General features: G+C 46.1%; 2 protein-coding genes across 3 annotated transcripts in view; both read left to right on the top strand.

The window, feature by feature from the left end:
• LOC144499965 (interleukin-1 receptor type 2-like) overlaps nt 1-24477 on the top strand; it is a 1647203-nt gene that overhangs the window by 1083618 nt on the left and 539108 nt on the right. The window lies entirely within an intron of this gene.
• The window catches only part of nup98 (nucleoporin 98 and 96 precursor), a 101109-nt gene that overhangs the window by 54874 nt on the left and 21758 nt on the right, over nt 1-24477 (top strand). For both annotated transcript variants that reach the window (XM_078222676.1, XM_078222675.1), the window contains 10 exons: nt 1724-1914; nt 9693-9812; nt 11223-11506; nt 12851-12964; nt 13726-13864; nt 15019-15196; nt 17563-17709; nt 18876-19052; nt 21373-21508; nt 22360-22786. In XM_078222676.1, coding sequence (XP_078078802.1) covers nt 1724-1914; nt 9693-9812; nt 11223-11506; nt 12851-12964; nt 13726-13864; nt 15019-15196; nt 17563-17709; nt 18876-19052; nt 21373-21508; nt 22360-22786 — 1913 coding nt within the window. The remainder of the gene's footprint in view (nt 1-1723; nt 1915-9692; nt 9813-11222; nt 11507-12850; nt 12965-13725; nt 13865-15018; nt 15197-17562; nt 17710-18875; nt 19053-21372; nt 21509-22359; nt 22787-24477) is intronic.

The following is a 24477-nucleotide window of genomic DNA, read 5'->3' as shown; positions in this document are numbered from 1 at the left end:
CGAGGAGAATGTGCAAACTCCACACAGACAGTGACCCGAGCCGGGAATCGAACCCAGGACCCTGGAGCTGTAAAGCAGCAGTGCTAACCACTGTGCTACCGTGCCGCCCCATGGTTTCATGGTCATCAGTAGATTCTTAATTCCAGATATTTTTTTATTGAATTCAAATTCTATGATCTGCCGTGACGGGTTTTGAATCTGTGTCCCCAGAACATCAGCTGAGTTTCTGGATTAATTGTCTTGCGATAATACCACTCGGCCATCGCCTGCCCAGAAGATGAGGGAAACCCAGTGGGATCAATTATAATGGAGTGAAGCCTATCTCAGCACCTCACTGACCTAGATAACAGAAGGAAGCCTCAGAGAGAGGAACACCACGATAAGAGCAGAGACACAACATTATACACTCTCATGCAGGATATTAGGAACAGAACCACATAACCTCATAAGCAAAACTCGAATAATGCAGAGCCCCAATATTTGCCCCACACACACACACACACCCACCCCCCCGGCAGATGGACAACAACCTACTCCCTCCACTGATATGTTCTCCTCGGTCTGGAAACAGGAAATCAAAGTAGCAACTGTCCTAACCGACACAGCCACGATAAACATAGAAAAATAACACAGTTAAAAGAAGGGCCAATGGCCCATGAGTATGCACCCCACCCCTGGGCTTCAAACAAAACAAAACAGGAGGAGGAGTCACCCAGACATCCACAATCGGGACATCTCTGGGGAAGGCAAGAATCTCCCAACAGGATAATGTGCTTGCCTTGCATTCCAGGAGCCAAAATACCAAGTAGCCACTTTCAAGACCCGCGCAGCCAAGAGAGATATAGCAAACCAGCCCAGGATTCCCAGCCACACTCGGACATGCACCAGTAAAATATTTTCCCCAACTCCAGCTAGGCCAGAAATGCCAACGGCAATAAAACCCAATCTTTTCCAGGATACATGATCTGTCTTTACCATCACAGAAGACCAAGGATTCTTTCGGTCCAAAATAACAAAAGAAAAATGCAACACCATTGGTTCTAAAGGGGATTTTCCTCGCCCGCTAATGGCTTAAAAGGCCATACCTGCCACCACTTATACCCAACCACTTTCCCACCACCCTGAGGTGGTGCTATTTATATTATCCATAATTAAAGGATACTATATAATGTAATCCTCCATTATAAATACCAGGCTTACAATGAAAAAAAAATTGCACAAACCTGGTGCCATATAACCATGATGTGGAGTTGCTGGTGTTGGACTGGGGTAAACACAGTAAGAAGTCTCACAACACCAGGTTAAAGTCCAACAGGTTTATTTGGCAACACGAGCTTTTGGAGCCCCAAGCCCCTTCAGGTGAGTGAGGACTCGTGTTCACAAACAGGGCATATAAAGACACACACTCAATTTACAAGATAATGGGTGGAATGTGAGTCTCTGTGATACAGTGCCAGGAGGGCAGAGATCCGTGAGAATTATAAAGGTGGAAGAAGTTAGAAATGTTGAGAAGGGATAAGTCTATGGATAGATTTGAAAATGAGGATAAGAACTTTAAAATTACAGCATTGCATAACTGGAAGTAGCAGAGTCTGAGTATCGATGGATTTGGAATTAAGGTGCCAGATGAAGTTGCCATGCAGATTAGGTGTGAACAAGCTGGAGGGCATGCTTGCAGACTCCTCTTCCTATGCTTTGAATTAAATTTCTTTCTTTCTGGCAGCGATTGAAACCCACAAATCCAGCAGCCCAGAAAGCACTGACGACCCCCACTCACTACAAGTTGACTCCACGCCCTGCCACCAGAGTACGTCCAAAAGCCCTGCAAGCCACTGGATCCTCCAAATCCCAGCTCTTTGATGGACTGGACGATGACGAACCTACATCCCTATCCAACGGCACTTTCCTGCCCAGGTAAAAACCTTTAATCCTGGAGCTGTCTCCAGACTGTCTCGGTACCTCTGTCACGGAATGCTGAGGTCTCGATCTCTGATCTATATCCAGAATGTAAACAGCTAATGTTGGATAAGTATTGATTATTGTTGCCCATTCCTATTTGTCCTTGGGAGCAGTTAAGAGTCAACCACACTGCTGTTGGTCCGGGGTCACATGTAGGCCAGACCCTAAAGGACATTAGTGAACCTGATGGGTTTTTATGACAATTAGTGATCGTTTCATGGTCATCATTACTGAGACTCGCTGTCAATTACTGATTTATTAGCTGCTGTGGTGGGATTTGAACCTATGCCTTTGGAGTATTGGCCTCAGCCTCTGGATTGCTATTACATTGACATTAGGTTGCCGACGCCACTTGGTAAATTTTTTTAAAGTAATTGCACTATAAATGCAACAGAGTCATTGTTGGATATGTGTATCGGTGGTGTCTCAAAAGATGTTTCCAACACATTTGAACATTTGGTGATGTGGTCACAATGCCTATTTGACTGAGGCTTAGTTGAGAGGTGTGGATTTAAGGTTACCCTGTGAAGGGTAACTGGTGCTGAGTGTGGAAGTATTTGACTGTAAGAACATGGTTCCTAATTTGGTGGTGGCACAAAAAAGGAAAATGAAAGCAAGATGCTGCAAACTCTGAAATAAAAGCAGCATTTCTGGAGAGGATCCGAGTTGACACTTCGGGTCGATAGCCTCTTGCCTATTTCCAATCTTCTCTGTGTTTTCAAAAATCGGGCAGGTCAGCAGAGCGCGAGCAGATACCGTTTATTATGGATAAGCATTCAGGTGGTAAGCCAGCAATGTGTATGGGCTCAATGGGAAGATGATAAAGGATATACAAGATTTATCTAAAGAGATGTGTGAAGCCAAAAGAAAAGTAACATTTCAGATTTTGGAAAGCCATGAGTGTGAGAAAAGGTAATGAATGAATCTGAAGAAAAAGGACGCTTTGCATCTAAAGGCTGACCAGTTCTTTAGTCCGAATGGACTTGATCCGAGTGTCTTAAAAGAAGTGGCTAATGAGAGAATGGTTTTCATTGTCCAAAATTGCTGAGATTCTGGAAGGGGCCCATCAGACTGGAAAATAGTGAATGTGACTCCCGTATTCCAGAAAGCAGGAAGGCAGAAAGTTATCCTAACATCTGACGTAGGTAAAATGCTGCAATCTATTATTAAGGTAACAGGAAATTTGGAAGATCTCAGTCCAGTCAGAATGATTGTGACTTTATGAAAGGGAAATCATGTTTGACTCCTAGAAATAACAAGCAACACAGATAAAGGGGAAGCTGTGGATGTGTGTACTTGGATTTCCAGAAGGCATTTGACAAGATGCTAAAATGAAGGTCACTGCACAACCACGTTTATGTGGGGGAGGGGGTGTAACACACACCAGCATGGATAGAGGATTAGTTAACGAATAGGGTACAGAGTATGCATAAATGAGTCATTTTCAGGATATGGTCTTTTCAGGATATGCTCTGCTGTTTGTGATTTTTATTAATGACTTAGAGGAGGGGGCTGAAGGGTGGATCAGTAAATTTGCTGATGACACCAAGATTGGTGGAGTAGTGGATGAGGTGGAGGGCTGTTGTAGGCTGCAAAGAGACATAGATAGAATGCAAAGCTGGGCTGAAAAAGGGCAAATGGAGTTTAACCCTGATAAATGTGAGGTGATTCATTTTGGTAGGACTAATTTAAATGTGGATTACAGGGTCAAAGGTAGGGTTCTGAAGACTGGAGGAACAGAGAGATCTTGGGGTCCATATCCACAGATGTCTAAAGGTTGCCACTCAAGTGGATAGAGCTGTGAAGAAGGCCTATAGTGTGTTAGCTTTTATTAACAGGGGGTTGGAGTTTAAGAGCTGTGGGGTTATGCTGCAACTGTACAGGGACCTTGGTGAGACCACATTTGGAATATTGGTTTTTTGAGAAAGTGACCAAGGAGGTGGATGGGGGCAAGGCAGTGGACGTGGTATATATGGATTTTAGTAAGGCGTTTGATAAGGTTCACCATGGTAGGCTTCTGCAGAAAATGCAGATGTATGGGATTGGGGGTGATCTAGGAAATTGGATCAGGAATTGGCTAGCGGATAGGAAACAGAGGGTGGTGGTTGATAGTAAATATTCATCATGGAGTGCGGTTACAAGTGGTGTACCTCAGGGATCTGTTTTGGGGCCACTGCTGTTTGTAATATTTATTAATGATCTGGATGAGGGTATAGTTGGGTGGATTAGCAAATTTGCTGATGACACCAAAGTCGGTGGTGTGGTAGACAGTGAGGAAGGGTGTCGTAGTTTGCAGGAAGACTTAGACAGGTTGCAAAGTTGGGCCGAGAGGTGGCGGATGGAGTTTAATGCGGAGAAGTGTGAGGTAATTCACTTTGGTAGGAATAACAGATGTGTTGAGTATAGGGCTAACGGGAGGACTTTGAATAGTGTGGAGGAGCAGAGGGATCTAGGTGTATGTGTGCATAGATCCCTGAAAGTTGGGAATCAAGTAGATAAGGTTGTTAAGAAGGCATATGGTGTCTTGGCGTTTATTGGTAGGGGGATTGAATTTAGGAGTCGTAGCGTTATGTTGCAACTGTACACAACTCTGGTGCGGCCGCACTTGGAGTACTGTGTGCAGTTCTGGTCCCCACATTACAGGAAGGATGTGGAGGCTTTGGAGAGGGTGCAGAGGAGGTTTACCAGGATGTTGCCTGGTATGGAGGGGAGATCCTATGAGGAGAGGCTGAGGGATTTGGGATTGTTTTCGCTGGAAAGGCGGCGGCTAAGAGGGGATCTTATTGAAACATATAAGATGATTAGAGGTTTAGATAGGGTGGATAGTGATAGCCTTTTTCCTCTGATGGAGAAATCCAGCACGAGGGGGCATGGCTTTAAATTGAGGGGGGGTAGTTATAGAACCGATGTCAGGGGTAGGTTCTTTACCCAGAGGGTGGTGAGGGATTGGAATGCCCTGCCAGCATCAGTAGTAAATGCGCCTAGTTTGGGGGCGTTTAAGAGATCCGTAGATAGGTTCATGGACGAAAAGAAATTGGTTTAGGTTGGAGGGTCACAGTTTTTTTTTTAACTGGTCGGTGCAACATCGTGGGCCGAAGGGCCTGTTCTGCGCTGTAATGTTCTATGTTCTATGTTCTATGTTCTATTGTGTGCAGTTCTGGTCACCTCACTATAAGAAGGATGTGGAAGCGCTGGAAAGAGTGCAGAGGAGATTTACCAGGATGCTGCCTGGTTTGGAGGGTAGGTCTTATGAGGAAAGGTTGAGGGAGCTAGGGCTGTTCTCTCTGGAGCGGAGGAGGCTGAGGGGAGACTTAATAGAGGTTTATAAAATGATGAAGGGGATAGATAGAGTGAATGTTCAAAGACTATTTCCTCGGGTGGATGGAGCTATTACAAGGGGGCATAACTATAGGGTTCGTGGTGGGAGATATAGGAAGGATATCAGAGGTAGGTTCTTTACGCAGAGAGTGGTTGGGGTGTGGAATGGACTGCCTGCAGTGATAGTGGAGTCAGACACTTTAGGAACATTTAAGCGGTTATTGGATAGGCACATGGAGCACACCAGGATGATAGGGAGTGGGATAGCTTGATCTTGGTTTCAGATAAAGATCGGCACAACACCGTGGGCCGAAGGGCCTGTTCTGTGCTGTACTATTCTATGTTCTATGTGGTTGCTAAATTTGTTGATGACAGAGAAACGTTGTGAAGAGGACATAAATAGTCTGCACAAGGATATGGAAAGGTTCAGTGAGTGGGCAAAAATTTGGCAGATGGAGTATAATGCAGAAAAATGTGAACTTGTCCATTTTGGTAGAAAAATAGAAGAACAGCAAATTATTTAAATGGTGAGATATTGCAGAATTCTGAGGTACAGAGAGATCTGGGTGTCCTGTACATGAATCAGAAACAGTATACAGGTACAGCAAGTGATTCGGAAGGCAAATGGAATGTTGTTTATTGCAAGGAGAGTGCAGGAGGGTGTGCCGGGAGTAGCACCAAGCATACCTAAAAATGAGGTGTCAACCTACCAAACAGGATTACTTGCGTGCCAAACAGCAAGTGATAGACAGAGTAAGCAATCCCACAACCAACACATCAGATCCAAGCTGTGCAGTCCTGCCACATCCAATCTTGAATGGTTGTGGACAATTAAACAATTCACTGGAGGAGGTTTCACAAATATCCCCATCCTCTCGATGATGGAGGAGCCCAGCACGTCCGTGCAAAAGATAAGGCTGAAGTATTGCAGCAATCTTCAGCCAAAAGTGCCGAGTGGATAATCCATCTTGGCCTCCTCCAGTGATCCCCAATTTCACAGGTGCCAGTCTCCAGCCAAAGAAACCACTGAAGGCACTGGCTACTGCAAAGGCAGTGGGCCCTGACAACATTCCAGCAATAGCACTGGAGACCTGTGCTCCAGAACCCCTAGCCAAGCTCTTCCAGCACAGTTACAACTTCCCCTGTATTCTTCCAGACAGCCTACTTTATCTGTCCTTTTCCATGGTAACGCTAAATTAACTCAATTGTGATCATTATCCCCGATATGGTCGCCAACTATCACTCCTCCCACTTGCCCTTCTTTGTTTCCCAAGATGAAGTCTAGAATTGCATTTCCTCTCGTTGGGTTTGTCATTAATTGGTTGACAAAAAAATTCCTGGACACACTGCATGAATTTTTCTCCCTCAGTGCCCCTTATATTGTTTGAATCCCACTTGATATTGGGATAGTGTCTCCTATTATTGTCTCCTATTATTATTGCCCTCTTGTTCTTTACAGGCAAAAATTTGCCTAGATATTTGTTTTTCTATCTCCCTCCGACTATCTGGGGGTCAGTAGTATACACCCAGTAGTGTGACTGCCCCTTTTTTATTATTTCTAAGCTCAACCCATAAAGCCTTGCTGTTGACCATTCAGTATGTCATCCCTTCTCTTTTGCTTCTTTAACTATTAAGGGGGTTATTAATGGCATCTTAATAACTTGAGTGCACACGCACACACGCCCCAAAGGTAACAATACCCACTTACCCTCTTAATACTCTTTAATTCATCATTTCTGCAACTTGCAACAAAACTTCTTATTGCCTGTTGGTTGGCTCTCCTAACCCATGGGGTGGCATAGAACATTACAGCGCAGTACAGGCCCTTCGGCCCTCGATGTTGTGCTGACCAGTGAAACCAATCTAAAGCCCCTCTAATCTACACTATTCCAATATCATCCATATGTTTATCCAATAACCATTTGAATGCTCTTAATGTTGACGAGTCCACTACTGCTGCAGGCAGGGCATTCCACGCCCTTACTACTCTCTGAGTAAAGAACCTACCTCTAACATCTGTCCTATATCTCTCACCCCTCAATTTAAAGCTAGGTCCCCTCGTGCTAGCATGGTAGCACTGTGGTTAGCACTGCTGCATCACAGAGCCAGGGACCTGTGTTCGATTCCCGATTTGGATCACTGTCTGTGCGGAGTCTGTACGTTCTCCCCGTGTCTGCGTGGATTTCCTCCGGGTGCTCTGGTTTCCTCCCACAGTCCAAAGACGTGCTGGTTAGGTGGATTGGCCATGCTAAATTCTCCTTCAGTGTACCCGAACAGGCGCCGGAGTGTGGTGACACCGGCCTCCAGTCATTCAAACAGCCTTTTACCACTACCCTTTGTGTCCTATTACTAAGCCAATTTCTGATCCTTCTCGCCAAGTTTCCCTAAATTCCATGTGCTTTAACCTTCTCAATCAGTCTCTCATGTGGGACCTTGTCAAAGGCTTTGCTAAAATCAATATAAACTACATCAACTGCACTTCCCTCATCCACACACCCAAATCATATTTTTGAAAAATTCTATCCAGTTTGTACGCCACGATCTCCCTCTGACAAAGCCATGCTGACTATCCCGAATCAACCCATGCCTTTCCAAGTGGAGATTAATTCCTCCATCAGAATTTTCTCCAATAGTTTCCCTACCACTGACGTGAGATTCGTCGGTCTCTAATTTCCTGGTTCATCTCTACCACTCTTCTTGAATAGTGGAACCTGTCAGAGCCCCTGCAATTTCCTGCCTCACCTCCCACAGCAACCTGGGATGCAGTTCATCCGGGCCTGGGGATTTGCATTTTTAAGCCCGTCAGAGCCTCCAATACCTCCCCATTTCTCATGTCAAAATGTGCAATCCCCTCGGCCCCTTTTCCAGAATTCTGTATCTACGTTCTCCTTTTTTCAGAGTGAAGATTGATGAGAAGTTTTCATTCATCACCTTTCCCAATGTCTTGCAGTTTCACACACAAATTGCCCCAATGGTTAGCCTCTTAATGTATTTATAGAATATCTACGGATTCTCCCTAATCTTGTTCACAAGTCCTTTTTCATGCCCCTTTTTTACTCTTCTAATTGCTTTACACGCATTGAACCTATTTCAGCTAAACAAAATAAATGATAGCCATTCATTGGTTATTTCTTTGACCAATCTGCCTGATTTAAATTTCAAACAATGCTTGGCAGTTACTGTCGGTCACCATCAATTGGTGCATTCTCCATGGCAACGCCTCTACCAATCACATTCCACTTGCCAGCCAACAGCATTCTTCTTTTACAGTATAAATTTGTTGATTCCCTTGAATGGCATTCTAACTGCTGATGAATGCAAAACTGAAAGCTTTGACAAAAACTCTTGTTTCCTGTTATTGCTGAAAAACAAGAGTAATTATAAATGGGTCATCTTCAGGATGGCAGAATGTGACGAGTTGTGTACCGTAGGGATCATTGCTGGGGTCTCATTTCTTTACGATTTGTCAAAGATTTGGATGAAGGGACCATTGATGTGGTTACTAAATTTGCTGATGAGACAAAGGTGGATAGGAAAGTCAGTTGCGAAGAGGACATGAGGCTACAAAAGGGAATCTGGGTGTCCGAGTGCATAAAAAGGTGAGCGTACAGCAAGTAATTAACGAAGGTAATGGAATGATGTAGTTTATTGCACGGGGAATTGAGTACACGAGTAGGGAGGTTATACTTCAATTGTACTAAGTATAGTCTTGCTCTCCTTATTTAAGGAATGGTGTAAATGTGTTGGAAGCAATTCAGAGAAGGTTTACCAGACTAATACCTGGAATGGGTGTGTCGTTCTATGAGGAAAGGCTAGGTTTGTATTCACTGGGATAGAAAAGCAAAAGGCAACTGGATTGAGATGTACAAGATCCTGAGAGGTATTGGCAAGGTGGGTGTGGCGAGGATTTTTCCTCTTGTGGGAGAAGGAGAATGTAGAACCATGTCATTGTTCTAAAATAATTTAGACTCGGATGATATAATTTTACTCTGAGCATCGTGAGATGCTTGAATTCTCTTCCTGAAAGGGTGGTTGAGGCAGTGTCTTTGAATATCTTTCAGGTCGAAGTTGATAGCCTCTTGGTAAGCAAGGGACTGACCAGTTATTGGGGGTCGGCAGGAATGTGAGGTTCAGGTTAAATTAGATCAGGCATGATCTTACTGAATGGTGGAGCAGACTCAAGAAGCCAAGTGGCCTCCTGCTCCTAATGCACATGTTTGATTAGTTTGGGATTGATACAGTGCTTTGAGATGAGAACAGGGCAGTAGGGATTAAGGGTTATCAGTTTACTAATTTTTTTATTCCAATATAATTCCCCATTTGAACTGATGTCTGGATTATTAGCAACATAGATACTATGCTACCATACCCACTAACCATTTAACTCCTACTTAACCAAATGTCCTTGTCAACAGGAAGAGCATCAAGAAACTGGTGCTAAAGAGCATGAATAATTCGACTCTCTGCTCACCTGTACTCTGCAAGGAACCTAACGACCTGGCGTCGCCTTCTGAATATCCAGAAAACGGGGAGAGGTGAGTACAACTTGGCCTTGTGCTCAACGCCTGTGTGTTTTGTTTGCTGGGGAGCATGTCCTGAAGGGTGACCTGATCTGGTCTTGGAGTCTCTGCATACCTTGTGCACTCTGCCGCAGTCCCTCAGCACAGGCCAGGCAATCTAGCAGAATCTAGAAACACCAGGTCGTCTTGTGCCTTCTTCGTAAGATTCCTAACTGTATGCCTGGAGTACCAGGAGAATTCAATGTTCCCCTAGCTGAGAGGAAGAGTCCATCCCAGTTGTCCTGTGTAAATCTGGTGTGGTGGGCATAGCATTTCCAGGCAGTTGTACTGTCATGTTCTCTAATACTCGGCTCAGTGAGTAGATGTTGTGTTGCACCAAACCTGGTTGGGATTGGTGATGGTATCGTCAATTGGCACCAAGTGTGCTCCGCGCACCCAAACAGTGCCAGCCTTCACAAACCAGACCATCACTAACCCTGAAAATAAAAACAAAATACTGCCCAGTTGGAAAGTTGAAATAAAAACAAAGTGTTGGAAATACTCCAATCTGGCAGCATTGGTGAAGGGAGAAACAGTTAACATTTCGAGTCCAATGTGACACTCCTTTGGGACTGAATCACTAACCCCATCGCCTAAACCATCAAACTGACACGGTTCTGCTGAGGAACCTTGATATATAACAGACTACAAGAGTGGAAGGAATGGTAAAATCACATTCATCGTACTTTCATCCAATCAGTGCCACTCCCCTGCTCTTATCCCATTGCCCGCATCTTTCTCCTTTTCAAGCATTTAACTTCCTAAAGTCCGGCAAATGGAATCCCAGAGTCTTCTATAAGCATGTAAAAGGATGGTAAAAGAAAGGGTTGGCCTGATTAGGGATGAAGAAGGGATGCAAGTAGATGCAGGAGAAATAGCAGAGGTATGAACCACTTTGCATCTGTCTTCATAAAGGAAGAGGATCTGCCCAGGCCAAGGTGTGAGAGGGGTAACTGATACCCTTGAGGAATTTACAGTGGGGAAGGAGAGGGTGTTAGGCTATCTTTACTTAGATATGGTCCCAATTTGATGAGACATATCCAAGGACACAGAAAGAAGTGTGTGGGGAAATTTCCGAGACGCTAGTGAAAATCTTCCAGTCTTCTTTAGACACGGGTGGTTCCAGAGGACTGGAGAATTGGGGATTGTTCAAAAAGGGATGCAAGGATAAAGCTGGCTACTGCAGACTGGTTTGACTTCAGTGGTAAGGAAACCTCTAAGATCAAGTCCTTTTCTCGTAAGTATTCAGTTCCCAGTCTGAATCTCAAATTTCAACCAAACTTCTAGAACCATTCTGGTATCCAGAACCCTTTGGAAGCTGGCTCCCATCTCCCTCCCTCCTTCACACACAGGCTCCAGATAATCAGTGTTTTGGTTCCTCCCCAGTGAGCGGGAATGCCGGCTGGAGCGAGAGGATGATGACCAGCAGGAAGTGAATAAGTGCTACACCAACACCATAGTTAAGCCGATCCCACAGACACCCGAAGGAATGAACTGCATCAAGCACCAGAACTGTGCCATGGATGACACCATCACCGAGATGAACTTGAGGAACAAGCTGCGGAATGGCACGTTGGATGGGAGCAGTGAGGATCCGTGCTTCATCAACGGATCCCTGAATGAGGAGCGGGAATCTGAGATAGACGAAAGTTTGCCCCCTCACCCAGCAGGTGAGTCACTGTGTGGGGTAGGGAGTTTTCCCAAACTTTTCCAACCACAGAACCCTTTGACCTGAGATACATTGTTATTATACTGAAGAGTAAAATCGATTGTTTTGTGCAACGGGTACAAATATACAAAAGCAAATTTATAGAAGTATTTTCTGTTTCTTATGTATATATTTATTACCATTTAAAGTTTCTCTTCAGCAAAATACATAAGTCGTTATCAATGGGACAAGTGATGTTGAATCTGGAATTAAGCACAGGTTATTGAACTGTTTTTTAAAAAAGCATCTGATTCACTAATATCCTTCAAAAGGAAACTTGCTGTCGAGCCAGACAGACAGTCTGCCTATCACACGCGTAATGTGGTGTATGGATTTCAGTGCCAGTGCAGTGTCGGGTATATAGGCCGCACACCTCAATAACTCAATCATATTAAATAGTGTATCTCTTTGGCTGTTCACAGTAAGCAGAATACTGACCATACCCAACTAACTAATGCTTGTAAAGCTCAGAACAAAATGACTGATATTAGATGTGATTCTGTGATTAGACAGCATTTGCTGAACAATCCCAAGTGTGCTAAGAATTACACTAAGATTAATTTAGAATTATCAGCCAAACTCATACGGGAGCTCACTCTTGTTACAAATACTTATATGTAGGAAGCTGTCCTGTGCAGGAAAAAGGATAGTGTCCAGGCATGAACCCCTTTATTAAAAAAAAGTAAACTGAAGCATGGGAGGGGGAGTAGTTTCCTCGTGTATTCTCCAATCAGAGTCGACTCATCAACCAATCGGCACCTTTTGCTCATGCAATATAAATTTGATTCTCCCTTTGAAATTTGGCATTCTTGTGTCTGTCCTGATGAGTATAAGGTGAAAAGCTTCGATAGCGTGTCTGTCTCGTTTCTTCAACAATACTTAAAATCTGTTGTCCTTGCTGCTTTGACCTATGTGCAGTTCACGGCTTTACTGATCTGTGAAGTGGACTGGGTAACCTTCATCTCTAGAAAGCCAGCTGCTGAAGGATAGCACTGTAATCAAATCTTTGCATTTATTCAGTTCAATATTACAAACATACATATGTTACTCAGTCTGAGCATGGCTGGGTAATGAATGCTGACCTTGTCCACAGCAGTCCCATTGTTAAATGGAAAAGACAGGCCCCAGGCCACCCAGAGCCGTGTGAACTGGGAGAGGTAAAAACCTGGCAATTTAGGGGAACGACTATTGAGGAAATTCCTTTTCAACCCCTTTAATGATCAAAGTTAGGAGGTGATGAAGCTTTGCAATACTTGTCTTTTACCCCAGCTGTGTCGATGTTGATTGTGGGCAATCTGTTTGCTAGGCATCGTGCTGACCCGAGTTGGTTACTATACCATCCCCTCCATGGACGAACTGGCCCAGCAGCTAAGCGAGAATGGAGAATGTATCGTGGAGAACTTCACCATCGGCCGCAAAGGTCAGTGCTCAACAAGTGATTACATTGGGTGATGGGAAGTCAACAAACTGAGGCTGTAAACTAACTGTATTCAGCTCCATTCACAACTCACCTGAGAATATGAAGCAGTTTATGTGGAGACAGCAAGACCTGTGTAACATTCTAGGCTTGGCCTGAAGTGGCAAGAAGCATCTCGCACACGGCAGACAATAACCATCTCCAACCAGGGAAAGTCTCTAACCACCTTCCCTTCATTTTCAATGGCATTACCATTGCTGAATCCCCACCGTCAATATCCACTGACCAGAAACTCACCTGAACCAGCTACATAAAGCAGATCAGCAGTTGGGTAGATCACCTGACTCCATAAAGCCATTCCACACGGCACTGCTTGGATGCAATGCTTCAATGAGAAGACATCATCATCTTCTCAAAGACAACTAAATGTGGGCAATATTATTGGCCTTGCCAGTGACACTCATGTTCCTGTGAACGAACAAGAAAGGCCCACTGTTATCTGATTTTGTAACTGTGGACTCTGGTGCAATGGATTACAGTCCCTTGCCCTTTCTTTGAAACCTTTTGCCCCGTTTTCAGTTTTGGCAAAGCTGTCCTCTCCTGTTCTTTGGTGCTGTAAAGTGGAATCTGTCTGTCAGTGTTGGTAGGGAGTGAGGAGGGTGCTTACTGGGTTGAGAGATTGGTGAGACAGGCTGAGAGAAGGGTGTCTATGTGAGGGAAGGGGGCTTCAGCCCAGCACTAACTTGCCTCTTTTAAAAATCCAGGTTACGGTTCGGTGTATTTCCCCGGCATTGTGAATCTGACCAACATGAACCTGGATGACATTGTGCACGTACGCAGGAAGGAGGTGACAGTTTACCCGGATGATGAGAAAAAGCCCCCTGTGGGTGAGGGCCTGAACAGGTAAACATTGGAGTAAAGCTATTGAGCGATAGCGTCACTGGGAATAGTCTTTGAAATGTGACTGGGATTTAACATTGTCCAGACCTTGGGCCATGTGGGTGGGTGGAATTCAAAGGGGGCTGAGGTTCTATGGAGCTTTGGTGAGATCTCACTTCCAAGTTCCAGGTTCAGCATATCTATTAGAAACCACCCGAGGAGAGACTCAATTGCTAAACTTCAAAAATACTTGATGACTGCAAAGCACTTTGAAGCATCCAATGATTTCTCTCCCTCTCTCTCTCTCTCTCCTCTCCTCCCTGGGTGGCACATGGTTAGCACTGCTGACTCTCGGCGCCAGGGACCTGGGTTCAATTCCCGGCTTGGGTCACTGTGCGGAGTCTGCACATTCTCCCCGTATCTGGGTTTCCTCCCACAGTCCAAAAGACGTGTTGGTCAGGTGCATTGGCCATGCTAAATTCTCCCTCTGTGTACCCGAACAGGCGCCGGAGTGTGGTGACTAGGGGATTATCACAGTAACATCATTGCAGTTTTAATGTAAGCCGACTTGTGATACTACTAAATAAACTTTAAAAAAAAAACTTAGTCTCCTCTCTTTTTTCCCTCCCTCTCTCTTTCCTCTCTCTCTCTCTTTCCTCTCTCTCTTTCCTCTCTCTCTCTCTTTCCTCTCTTTCCTCTCTCTCTCTTTCCTCTCTCTCTCTCTTTCCTCTCTCTCTCTCTTTCCTCTCTCTCTCTCTTTCCTCTCTCTCTCTTTCCTCTCTCTCTCTCTTTCCTCTCTCTCTCTCTTTCCTCTCTCTCTCTCTCTTTCCTCTCTCTCTCTCTCTTTCCTCTCTCTCTCTCTCTTTCCTCACTCTCTCTCTTTCCTCTCTCTCTCTCTTTCCTCTCTCTCTCTCTTTCCTCTCTCTCTTTCCTCTCTCTCTCTCTCTTTCCTCTCTCTCTCTCTCTCTTTCTTTCCTCTCTCTCTCTCTCTTTCCTCTCTCTCTCTTTCCTCTCTCTCTCTCTCTTTCTTTCCTCACTCTCTCTCTCTCTCTCTCTTTCCTCTCTCTCTCTCTTTCCTCTCTCTCTCTCTTTCCTCTCTCTCTCTCTCTCTCTCTCTCTCTTTCCTCTCTCTCTCTTTCCCCTCTCTCTCTCTCTCTCTCTTTCCCCTCTCTGAAAAGGCGAGCTGAAGTAACGTTAGATGGAATCTGGCCGACTGATAAAACCACTCGCTGCCTGATCAAATCTCCCGAGCGCCTGATGGAGGTGGGTTTTGAGGAGCGGTTGGAGAATGTATCCCGCAAGCAGGGCACCCGCTTCCTGGAATACCGATCTGAAACTGGCTCCTGGGTATTTGAGGTAAGGACTGACCTTGTTGCATTTCATCCTCCGGTGTTCCTTCATCCCTGTCGATTAATGCAAAAGTGTCAGTGGGTCAAATGTCGCCATGTTAGCTCTGAATCGGGACAAGTTTACACGCTGGCTTCCTGCTTAGCCGAGGCTACAGACTGAGATTTGGTTCTGCACCTTTCTGCTCCGCTCTTTTTATTAAAATTTCCCTTCTCCCCGTCCCCACAGCAGCTTGCTCTGCTTTCTTGCCCTTTGGTCCCTTTCTCCCACCTCGCTGCCTGTTGGAGTGGAACGACAGTGAATCCTGCTCTCACTCAAACTCAGAGACCTAAATATCTTGCAGGATAAAATATGCAAGAGGCACCCTGAGAACCAGAGATAATTACCAATTATAAAGGGCCTCCAATGCACCAAGTGCAAGTTAAAACATGGGGCACAGCCCATGGCAATGTGCTGCTCGAACTTCAGTCTGGGTCACTAATGCTTCAGCCCACGGGTCACTGTCTGCTCCCAAAAACGTGCAAATTTGTGAGCTCAGTCTAAGAGTGAGGCGGCAGTGAGTTTGGTGAAGTGGAGAACTCTTCACGCAGCTTCCACAGAGGAGAAGAAAGCACTCTGTGAACGCTTGCACAGCTCAATTTTAGGTAGAGGGGCTTCTTTTGTGGTGCAAATTGGTTAAAAAAGCCTCCTGACTCCACAGTACATCCAGTGAGAGACCTGCAGAGTTGATGCCAGTCCCTGAAGTGTTCAATCTAAGGCTTTCACTGTAGCCTGCCTCTTGTCTGTTGTTTTGACAAGACTCCAGACTGCAGCTGTGCAAGGAGCAAGAGTGCCACTTGTGCAACTTTCTGCTTCCTTTCTTCTCTAAGTTTTCCTGCATGCTTATTCTCATCCTATCCCCACTGATTCCTCTACTGTGTCTCCATCTCTCTACTCTCCCCCTACCTCTCTTCAAAGTCTGGTACTGACCAAAGCAAAGCTGCACTTGGGGCAATGTAGACCAATATGTGATGTCCAGACCGTGTGATGTTACCATTGCCATTGATTAACCGTGCTTTCCCCGACAGCTGAAGATCCTCAGGGCAAAGGGAAAAATCTGGGGAGGAATTTTTGTGTTCAGAGTCTCCATGATGTAAAAAGGCTCAGCCGTGGTTCAGAAGGTTGTGGGTTCAGTGATCTGAGACCATCGCTCAGGCTGACACATTCAGTGCCAGCATTGAGGGAGCGCTGCACAGTGTCATTTTACAGAGACCCTATCTGCTCTCTGAGGTGGATACGAAAGATCCAACGGCCACTGTTCAAAGAAGACAGGCTGTTCTCATCTTCTCATAGAAATCATAGAAACCCTACAGTGCAGAAGGAGGCCATTCGGCCCATCGAGTCTGCACCGACCACAATCCCACCCAGGCCCTACCCCCACATATTTACCCGCTAATCCCTCTAACCTACGCATCTCAGGACTCTAAGGGGCAATTTTTAACCTGGCCAATCAACCTAACCCGCACATCTTTGGACTGTGGGAGGAAACCGGAGCACCCGGAGGAAACCCACGCAGACACGAGGAGAATGTGCAAACTCCACACAGACAGTGACCCGAGCCGGGAATCGAACCCGGGACCCTGGAGCTGTGAAGCAGCAGTGCTAACCACTGTGCTACCGTGCCGCCCTCTTCTGACCAATGTTTATCCCTCTACTATCAATAAAACAGGCTATCTGTTCATTATCTCACTTCTGATCAATCACTTGTGTTCTCTCCAGCTGTGGGCATATCCACTATGTTTCTACACTAGAACGGTGACTGCACTACCAAAATATTGATTGGCTGTGAAATGCTTTGGGTTGTCCCGAGGTTGTGACGGGCGCTGTAGAAATGTAATTACCATTACAGTTAGCTGAAGCCTCCAGTGGCTGCGCTGCTCTTAAATAATGTCAAAGGCAGTCTTCGAATCATAGAATCCCTACAGTGCAGAAAGAGGCCATTCGGCCCATCCAGTCTGCACCGACCACAATCCCACCCAGGCCCTATCCCCATAACCCCATTTATTTACCCTGCTGGTCCCCCTGACAAGGGGCAATTTACTAATGCACCTAACCCGCACATCTTTGGACTGTGGGAGGAAGCCGGAGCACCCGGAGGAAACCCACGCAGACACGGGGAGAACGTGCAGACTCCACACAGACAGTGACCCAAGCTGGGAATCGAACCCGGGTCCCTGGCGCTGTGAGGCAGCAGTGTTAACCACTGTGCCACCGTGTGTGCCAGTCGTAGGAAATGTCCTTCTTTGTGAAACAACTTCCCACCTGGCTGCATGTGTTCTGCTGAAGGCAGCTGCTACTTGGAGCTAACCTTTTAATCCTTGCGTTCCCCATTCCAGGTGACACATTTCTCCAAGTACGGGCTGCAGGATTCAGATGAGGAGGACAATGAGCCTTCGAAGGCTGAAACCAAGAAGATGAAAACGGTGGCTCTTCCTACTGAACCGCCAGCACCAGTCTGCAAGCCTGTCAAACTGCTTATGGAGGTAATACCGCACCAAACTCTACTGCCGGGCTACGTGTAACTCCTTCCCAACATAGAGATCCTCCAGTGGAACTCTGTCTGCCGCACTCCCCCATTCAGTTACTCCGTGCAGATCTCCACTCCATCGACGTACCTTTATCCAGCATGCTTTGTGACGGTCAGATCCACATTGGACGCTGCAGTCCTGCTGAGTGAATTCTCCCAGACTTCAGGACCCCACAGAACGGTCCAGGAAATGCAAACCAATGCTTCTGCCTTCCTGCTGAGCCAGCCATCACTGTTAGCGCACCAGCCTCTTAAATCAAAAGGTTGAGCATTCAGGTTCTACTCCAGAGACTTGAGCAGCTAATTCAGGCTGACAGTCCAGTGCTGCACTGCGGGAGTGAGACTGAGGCCCTGTCCACCCTTTCAGGCGGCTGTAAAAGGTCTTGGGGCACTGTTTGGAAGTAGAGTCAGGCGTTCTCCTTGGTGTCCTGGACCCATGTTTATTGATTAGCCGCCATTGCTGAAAAGGCTGGTCTAGTTGTTTTAGCATTTGTGCATGTGGGATCTTGCTGTGTATCAATATCTTCATGTTCTGGACATTATGAGATAGAATAGAATCCCTACAGTGCAGAAGGAGGCCATTCGGCCGATCAAGTCTGCACCAACCACAATCCATCCAGGCCCTATCCCCATAACCCCACATATTTACCTCGCTAATGCCTCTAATCTATGCATCCCGGGACACTAAGGGGCAGTTTAGCATGGCCAATCCACCTAACCTGCACATCTTTGGACTGTGGGAGGAAACCGGAGCACCCGGAGGAAACTCACGCAGACACGAGGAGAATGTGCAAACTCCACACAGACAGTGACCCAAGCCGGGAACTAAATCCCGGTCCCTGGACATGTGAGGTAGCAGTGCTAACCCACTGTGCAACCGTGCCACCCTTGAAATGTAACCAGTGGCTTTAAAGTGCTTACTGATGTTCTGACATTGTGATGGGCACTTGCAAGAAAGTGAATGCTTTATTTTCTTAAGAAAATGGAAACTTCAATCTCTTGCTCTTTTCTTCCCCAGTCTTGGGCATAAAAGAATGAGTGTCTCTCCTTGCTTTCACTCTGCTGATGTGAACCTGAGTTCTCTCTCTCTCTCGGACCTAATGGAGTCTGACTTCTCCCCAGAACACTCTGCTGCAGCAAATGGGACGTGTGGCTGAGCTCGACAGCGACATGGCTGACATCACCCAGGAGCCTGTGCCAGACAGTTTCTTGGACGAGGACATCACAGAGGAACAGGACCCCGTGTCCGCCTCCAGCAACATTGCATCCAGCTTGGGCATCAACCCTCATGCTCTTCAGGTAATCGACTCTGAGTGGCACAGTGCTGGGGGCCAGGCATGTTCTGCTGTGGTACTCCAGGTGTTGGGGGCACAGTACATAACATATGAACAAGGAGCGGGAGAAGGCCATTCAGCCCCTCAAGCCTGCTCTGCCATTTAATGAGATCATGGCTGATCTGATGGTACCTCAATCTGCATCCTGCCTACCACTGATAACCAGTCACCCCCTCGCTTCCCAAGAATATCCACCTCTGCCTTAAAAATATTCAAAGACTCTGCTTCCACCACCTTTTCAGGAAGGGAGTTCCAGAGACTCACCACCCTCAGAACAAATTTCGCCTCATCTCTGTTTTAAATGGGCAACACATTTTTAAACAGTGACCCCAAGTTCTAGATTCTCCCTGGAGAGGACACATCCTCTCCACATCCACCCTGTTCAATACCACTCAGGATTTTACCTGTTTTAATCAAGTTGCCTCTTACTGTTCTAAACTCCAGCAGCTACAAACATCGCTTGTCCAACCTTTCCTAATAAGACAGCCCCGCACATTGTATTAGTCTGGTAAACCTTCTCTGAACTGCTTCCGACACATTTACATCCTTCCTTAAATAAGGTAACCAATACTGTACACAATACTCCCAGTGTGGTCTCACTAGTGCCCTGTACAACTGAAGCATAACCTCCCTACTTTTATATTCCATCTTCGCAATAAATGATAACATTCTATTAGATTTTGTAACGACTTGCTGTACCTGCATACGAGCCTTTTGTGATTTATGCATTAGGACTCCCAGATTCCTCTGAATCGGAGTTCTGCTATCTCTCACCATTTGGACCATATGATGCCGGTTTTATTCTTCCTGCCCAAATGGACAATTACACATTTTCCCACATTATGTTCCATATGCCAGATCTTTGCCTGTTTGCTTATCTTTTTGTAGCCCCATGTCCCCTTCACAAACTTACTTTACTCCCTATCTTTATGTCACCAGCAAATTTGGCAACATCCCTTCACCCAAGTCACTTAATATCAGTTGAGCTCCCAGCACTGATCCCTGTGGCACAGCACTCATTACGTCCTGCTATCCAGAAAATAACCCATATACATACTCTCTGATTCCTGTTCGCCAGCCAGTCTTCAAACCATGCCAATACAATACCCCTAGAACATGAGCTTTTATTTTCCTCAACAGCCTTTGATTTGGTACCTTATCAAATGCCTTCTAAAAATCTAAGTACAGTACATCCACGGGTTCCCCTTTATGCGCAGCACACACCACTTCCTCAAAGAAGTCCAATAAGTTGGTTTCCTTTTCACAAAATCATGTTAACTCTGCCTGATTGCATTGAATCTTTCCAAGTGCCCTGCTATAACTTTAAGAATAGCTTCTAACATTTTCTCGATGACAGATGTTAAGCTAACTGGCCTGCAGTTTCCCGCATTCTGTCCCCCTCCCATTTTGAATAAAGGAGTTACATCTGCTATCGTCCCATCTAATGGGACCTTCCCCCAATCTAGGGAGTTTTGGAAAGTTAAAGCCAGTGCATCAGAATGGAGCAGTTTATTTGGTAGCAAATACCATGGTATTTGCTACCAAATAAACCTGTTGGACTTTAACCTGGTGTTGTGAGACTTCTTACTGTGTTTGCCCCAGTCCAACGCCGGCATCTCCACATCATGACTAACTTACCTGCCAGGACAGAGTTGCAGAATGACACTTGGTGTCCTCACTGCATCACCGGGAGATGGAGGCTGGGAAGATGATTGTTCTTACTCCAGATTCTGGTGAGGCTTTCCTGGGAGATGAATGTATAGGGTGAGAAAAGATATGGTTTTATCTGACTTCCATATTTGCTTCCGCAGCTGGCCTGTGAAGTATGTTAAAGACTCTGACAGTCACCTAATTGTTTAACAAAAGAGCCATTTCTTTTATATGTTGTGGGGATGTGGGTGTCACTGGCAAGGCCAGATTTAATACCCATCCCTTGTTGCCGGGAGAAAGTGATGCTGAGCCTCATTGATTTAATACAACTAAGTGACTTAGTGGGTCACTTCAGAGGGCAGCTGGTGTTGGATTGAAGTTGTATACAGCCCCAGACCAGTTAAGGACCCTAAAGGGACGGGGTGAGCTACTCGGGTTCTGACAACTTCATGGTCACTTTTAATGATCCCAGCTTTTGATAAAAATTCCCAAACTGCCTGGTGGGATTAGAGTCCATGCTCTCTGGATCACTCGTCCACTATGCCACCCCACCTGTTGCAACTATAGTGAAACTATTTAACCTGTATCCAGAATCTCAAATCCAAGCCTGTTTTCTGTGCTCTCTGCCTCTCCAGGTAATGAAGGCCTCACTGTTTAGTGAAGACGAGGAAATGGACGGAATGCAGGATCTGCGCTTTGCACAGCGCACAGCTGAAGAGGGTTGCGACAGGGTGTTAACACGGCAGGCTCTGCAAAGATCAAAGGACTTGGGTAAATACTGTTCTCCATTCGAAACTTTAAGACTGGGGCAATTGAGCAGAGATGGTAGAACAGATTGACACCGGTTTTGCCCAAGCTGTCTGGCATTGTCACGTGGGTTCAACGGAAATGCTGTTCTAAGCATGAGACAGTTTAAAGGGAACATTACTCTGTATCTAACCCCGTGCTGTACCTGTCCTGGGAGTGTTTGATGGGGACAGTGTAGAGGGAGCTTTACTCTGTATCTAACCCCGTGCTGTACCTGTCCTGGGAGTGTTTGATGGGGACAGTGTAGAGGGAGGTTTACTCTGTATCTAACCCCATGCTGTACCTGTCCTGGGAGTGTTTGATGGGGACAGTGTAGAGGGAGCTTTACTCTGTATCTAACCCCATGCTGTACCTGTCCTGGGAGTGTTTGATGGGGACAGTGTAGAGGGAGCATTATTCTGTATCTAACCCCATGCTTGCCTGTCCTGGGAGTGTTTAATGGGGACAGTGTAGAGGGAGCTTTACTCTGTATCTAACCCCGTGCTGTACCTGTCCTGGGAGTGTTTGATGGGGACAGTGTAGAGGGAGCTTTACTCTGTATCTAACCCCGTGCTGTACCTGTCCTGGGGGTGTTTGATGGGCTTCAGAGTAAAGAGACAATTACTTCGATACCTTGCTTTCCATGGGGTTAGGTACTGTTCAGTTTTCACAGCAGTGCACCACATTTCGGATTCTGGAATTGAATTTCATTGACTTGGTAAAATGAGGATTTTTGTGGCTGTTAGACCTGCATTGTAACCATTAGAATGCTCACTCTCTCTGGAAGGTGATTGTGAGGCAGGATATTTGACTTATTCTCGTTGAATTTGTTCCAGGTGGAGGCCTGTTTAATTGCAGCTTTGCCAAATCGCTTCTGCCGAGCCGCGGGCAGCAGGAGTCGAGGCGTTTTCGATCTTCTGCCAGCGTGGAGGCTCTTCGCTCGCCATTGCTTCACTCCTGGCCAGTGGCAGGCCAGCTACCCTCCGCGTTTGCCATCTCCAGCCACCCTCCTGAGGTGCAGCTGAAGACGGTGGGAATTAGGCGGCAACAGAGGCTGGTGCCTTTGGAACAGTCGGTTACCAATGGCAAAGGGAAGCTTCTGATGGACATGGCCCTTTTCGCTGGGCGCTCGTTCCGGGTGGGGTGGGCACCCAATTGCACGCTCTGTCACAGTGGGGATCAGCTGTGCTCTATGACAGAGGAGGATCCTGATCCCTGCGGCGTGGAGTATAACTTCTTTCCAAAACCTACAAAGATCAAACGGTAAGTAATGGAAATTGCTGAGGCTTTGAGTCTGATTGTGAAGATGTGAAGTGTTAATATTCATTTGAACTCAGGTACTCAGCCGGACATTGGTGAGGTTATTGACTCCAGCACTGCTAGAATTGTGTTCATTCAATTCTGTCCCTTCGGCTCCATCCACCCTACCCCCACCTTTTACTCCACCATTGGCAACTGTACCTTCAGTTTCCTCAGCTTTAAGCTCTGAGAAGTTGCTCCTTAAATCCGAGCTTTTAGTCATTGGTGTAGCTTTGGTGTTATTTTGTATTCCCATGTTAGAGATGTGAAATGCTGGTTGTTGTGGTGTCTGGTCAAACTTGTCAAGATCGGGAGTGAAAATGCTGAAACAGGAGGGAAGGCCGCCTGGAAAGGCAGCGGGGTATTTGATAATGGTGAAAATTTCAGGCAGTCACCGAATCCCAGATAACGTTTAATTTTCACACATCGCAAGGTTCCATGGGCAGCAGGACGTTGACTTGACCAGATTCGCTGTTTCCTTCTGGTGTTTGGGATAATCACCAAGCCAGGAGCGAGCTTCCACTAGTGGCTAAACAAAGCACCCTAAACCCTCTGCTGAACTTTCCCAGGGGCAGTCTTCACTGCCCCCTGTTACCTCCTTCCCCCCCCCTTTATCAAAACTAGACTACCCAGGCGCTGCCCTAACCTCTGGCTCCTCCTCATTGCCAGCTGTGGCTCAGTCAATCTCACTCTCACCATCCGAGTCACAACGCTGCAAAGCCCTTAGCACAGAATCCAGGCCAATACTCCCACTCCAGGCTGAGGAAACACAGGATGAGAGGTCAAACAGAAAGCCCTGCCTTCTCTGTCTCTTCCTGCCTCCATCTCTCTCCGCAGTGAATGGTAAAACCTTCAACCATCCCACTCGCATTCCCAAATTCCCTAATAAACTTTTCCCAAAGCTGCTACTGCGTATTTGTTTAAGTTGGTTTAGCTCCCAGGAGTTTAGCATTCCCACCCCACCATCACAGTTTTTGTTTTGGTACCAGGGAGTAATGAGGCTGAGAATTCCTGAACAGAGAATTAAAATCTTTCCAGCAAGGAACCTGCGATCTTACGCAGCCTGGCCAACAAGTAACTGCAGTCAGTGTCCAACACTTAATGCCTTCAGACACTACAGATAAATGCTATGTGGTAGCATTGCCCACATCCTAAAGCTATAAGAGGTGGTATGGGGGAAACCTTGACTGCACAGTCTGACTGAAGTGCCTAAAGGTGATTTATCTCATTGTGTCTTGAGTGCTAAAACAGCGTTGGGAAGGTCAAGGTGTCACCCCCATTTTCCATCGTGCAGAGAGTTGACAGCACAGCAACAGGCCCTTTGTCCCATCTGCTCCATACCCCTAACCTCCGCTCCCAATTGTTACAAACTAATGTGCATCTGGTCAGGGAATCAGTCATTTAATAATGCTGGAGGATTGGCCTCAATATTTTGATGTGGAGATGCCGGCGTTGGACTGGGGTAAACACAGTAAGAAGTTTAACAACAACAGGTTAAAGTCCAACAGGTTTATTTGGTAGCAAAAGCCACACAAGCTTTCGGAGCCTTAAGCTCCTTCTTCAGGTGAGTGGGAATTCTGTTCACAAACAGGGCATATAAAGACACAGACTCAATTTACATGAATAATGGTTGGAATGCGAATACTTCCAGCTAA

The sequence above is a fragment of the Mustelus asterias genome, chromosome 10 (assembly GCF_964213995.1).
Source record: "Mustelus asterias chromosome 10, sMusAst1.hap1.1, whole genome shotgun sequence".
NCBI classification, from domain to species: Eukaryota; Metazoa; Chordata; class Chondrichthyes; order Carcharhiniformes; family Triakidae; genus Mustelus; species Mustelus asterias.
Note: the sequence above shows the minus strand (reverse complement) of the source record. Positions and strands in the feature narration are given on the sequence as shown.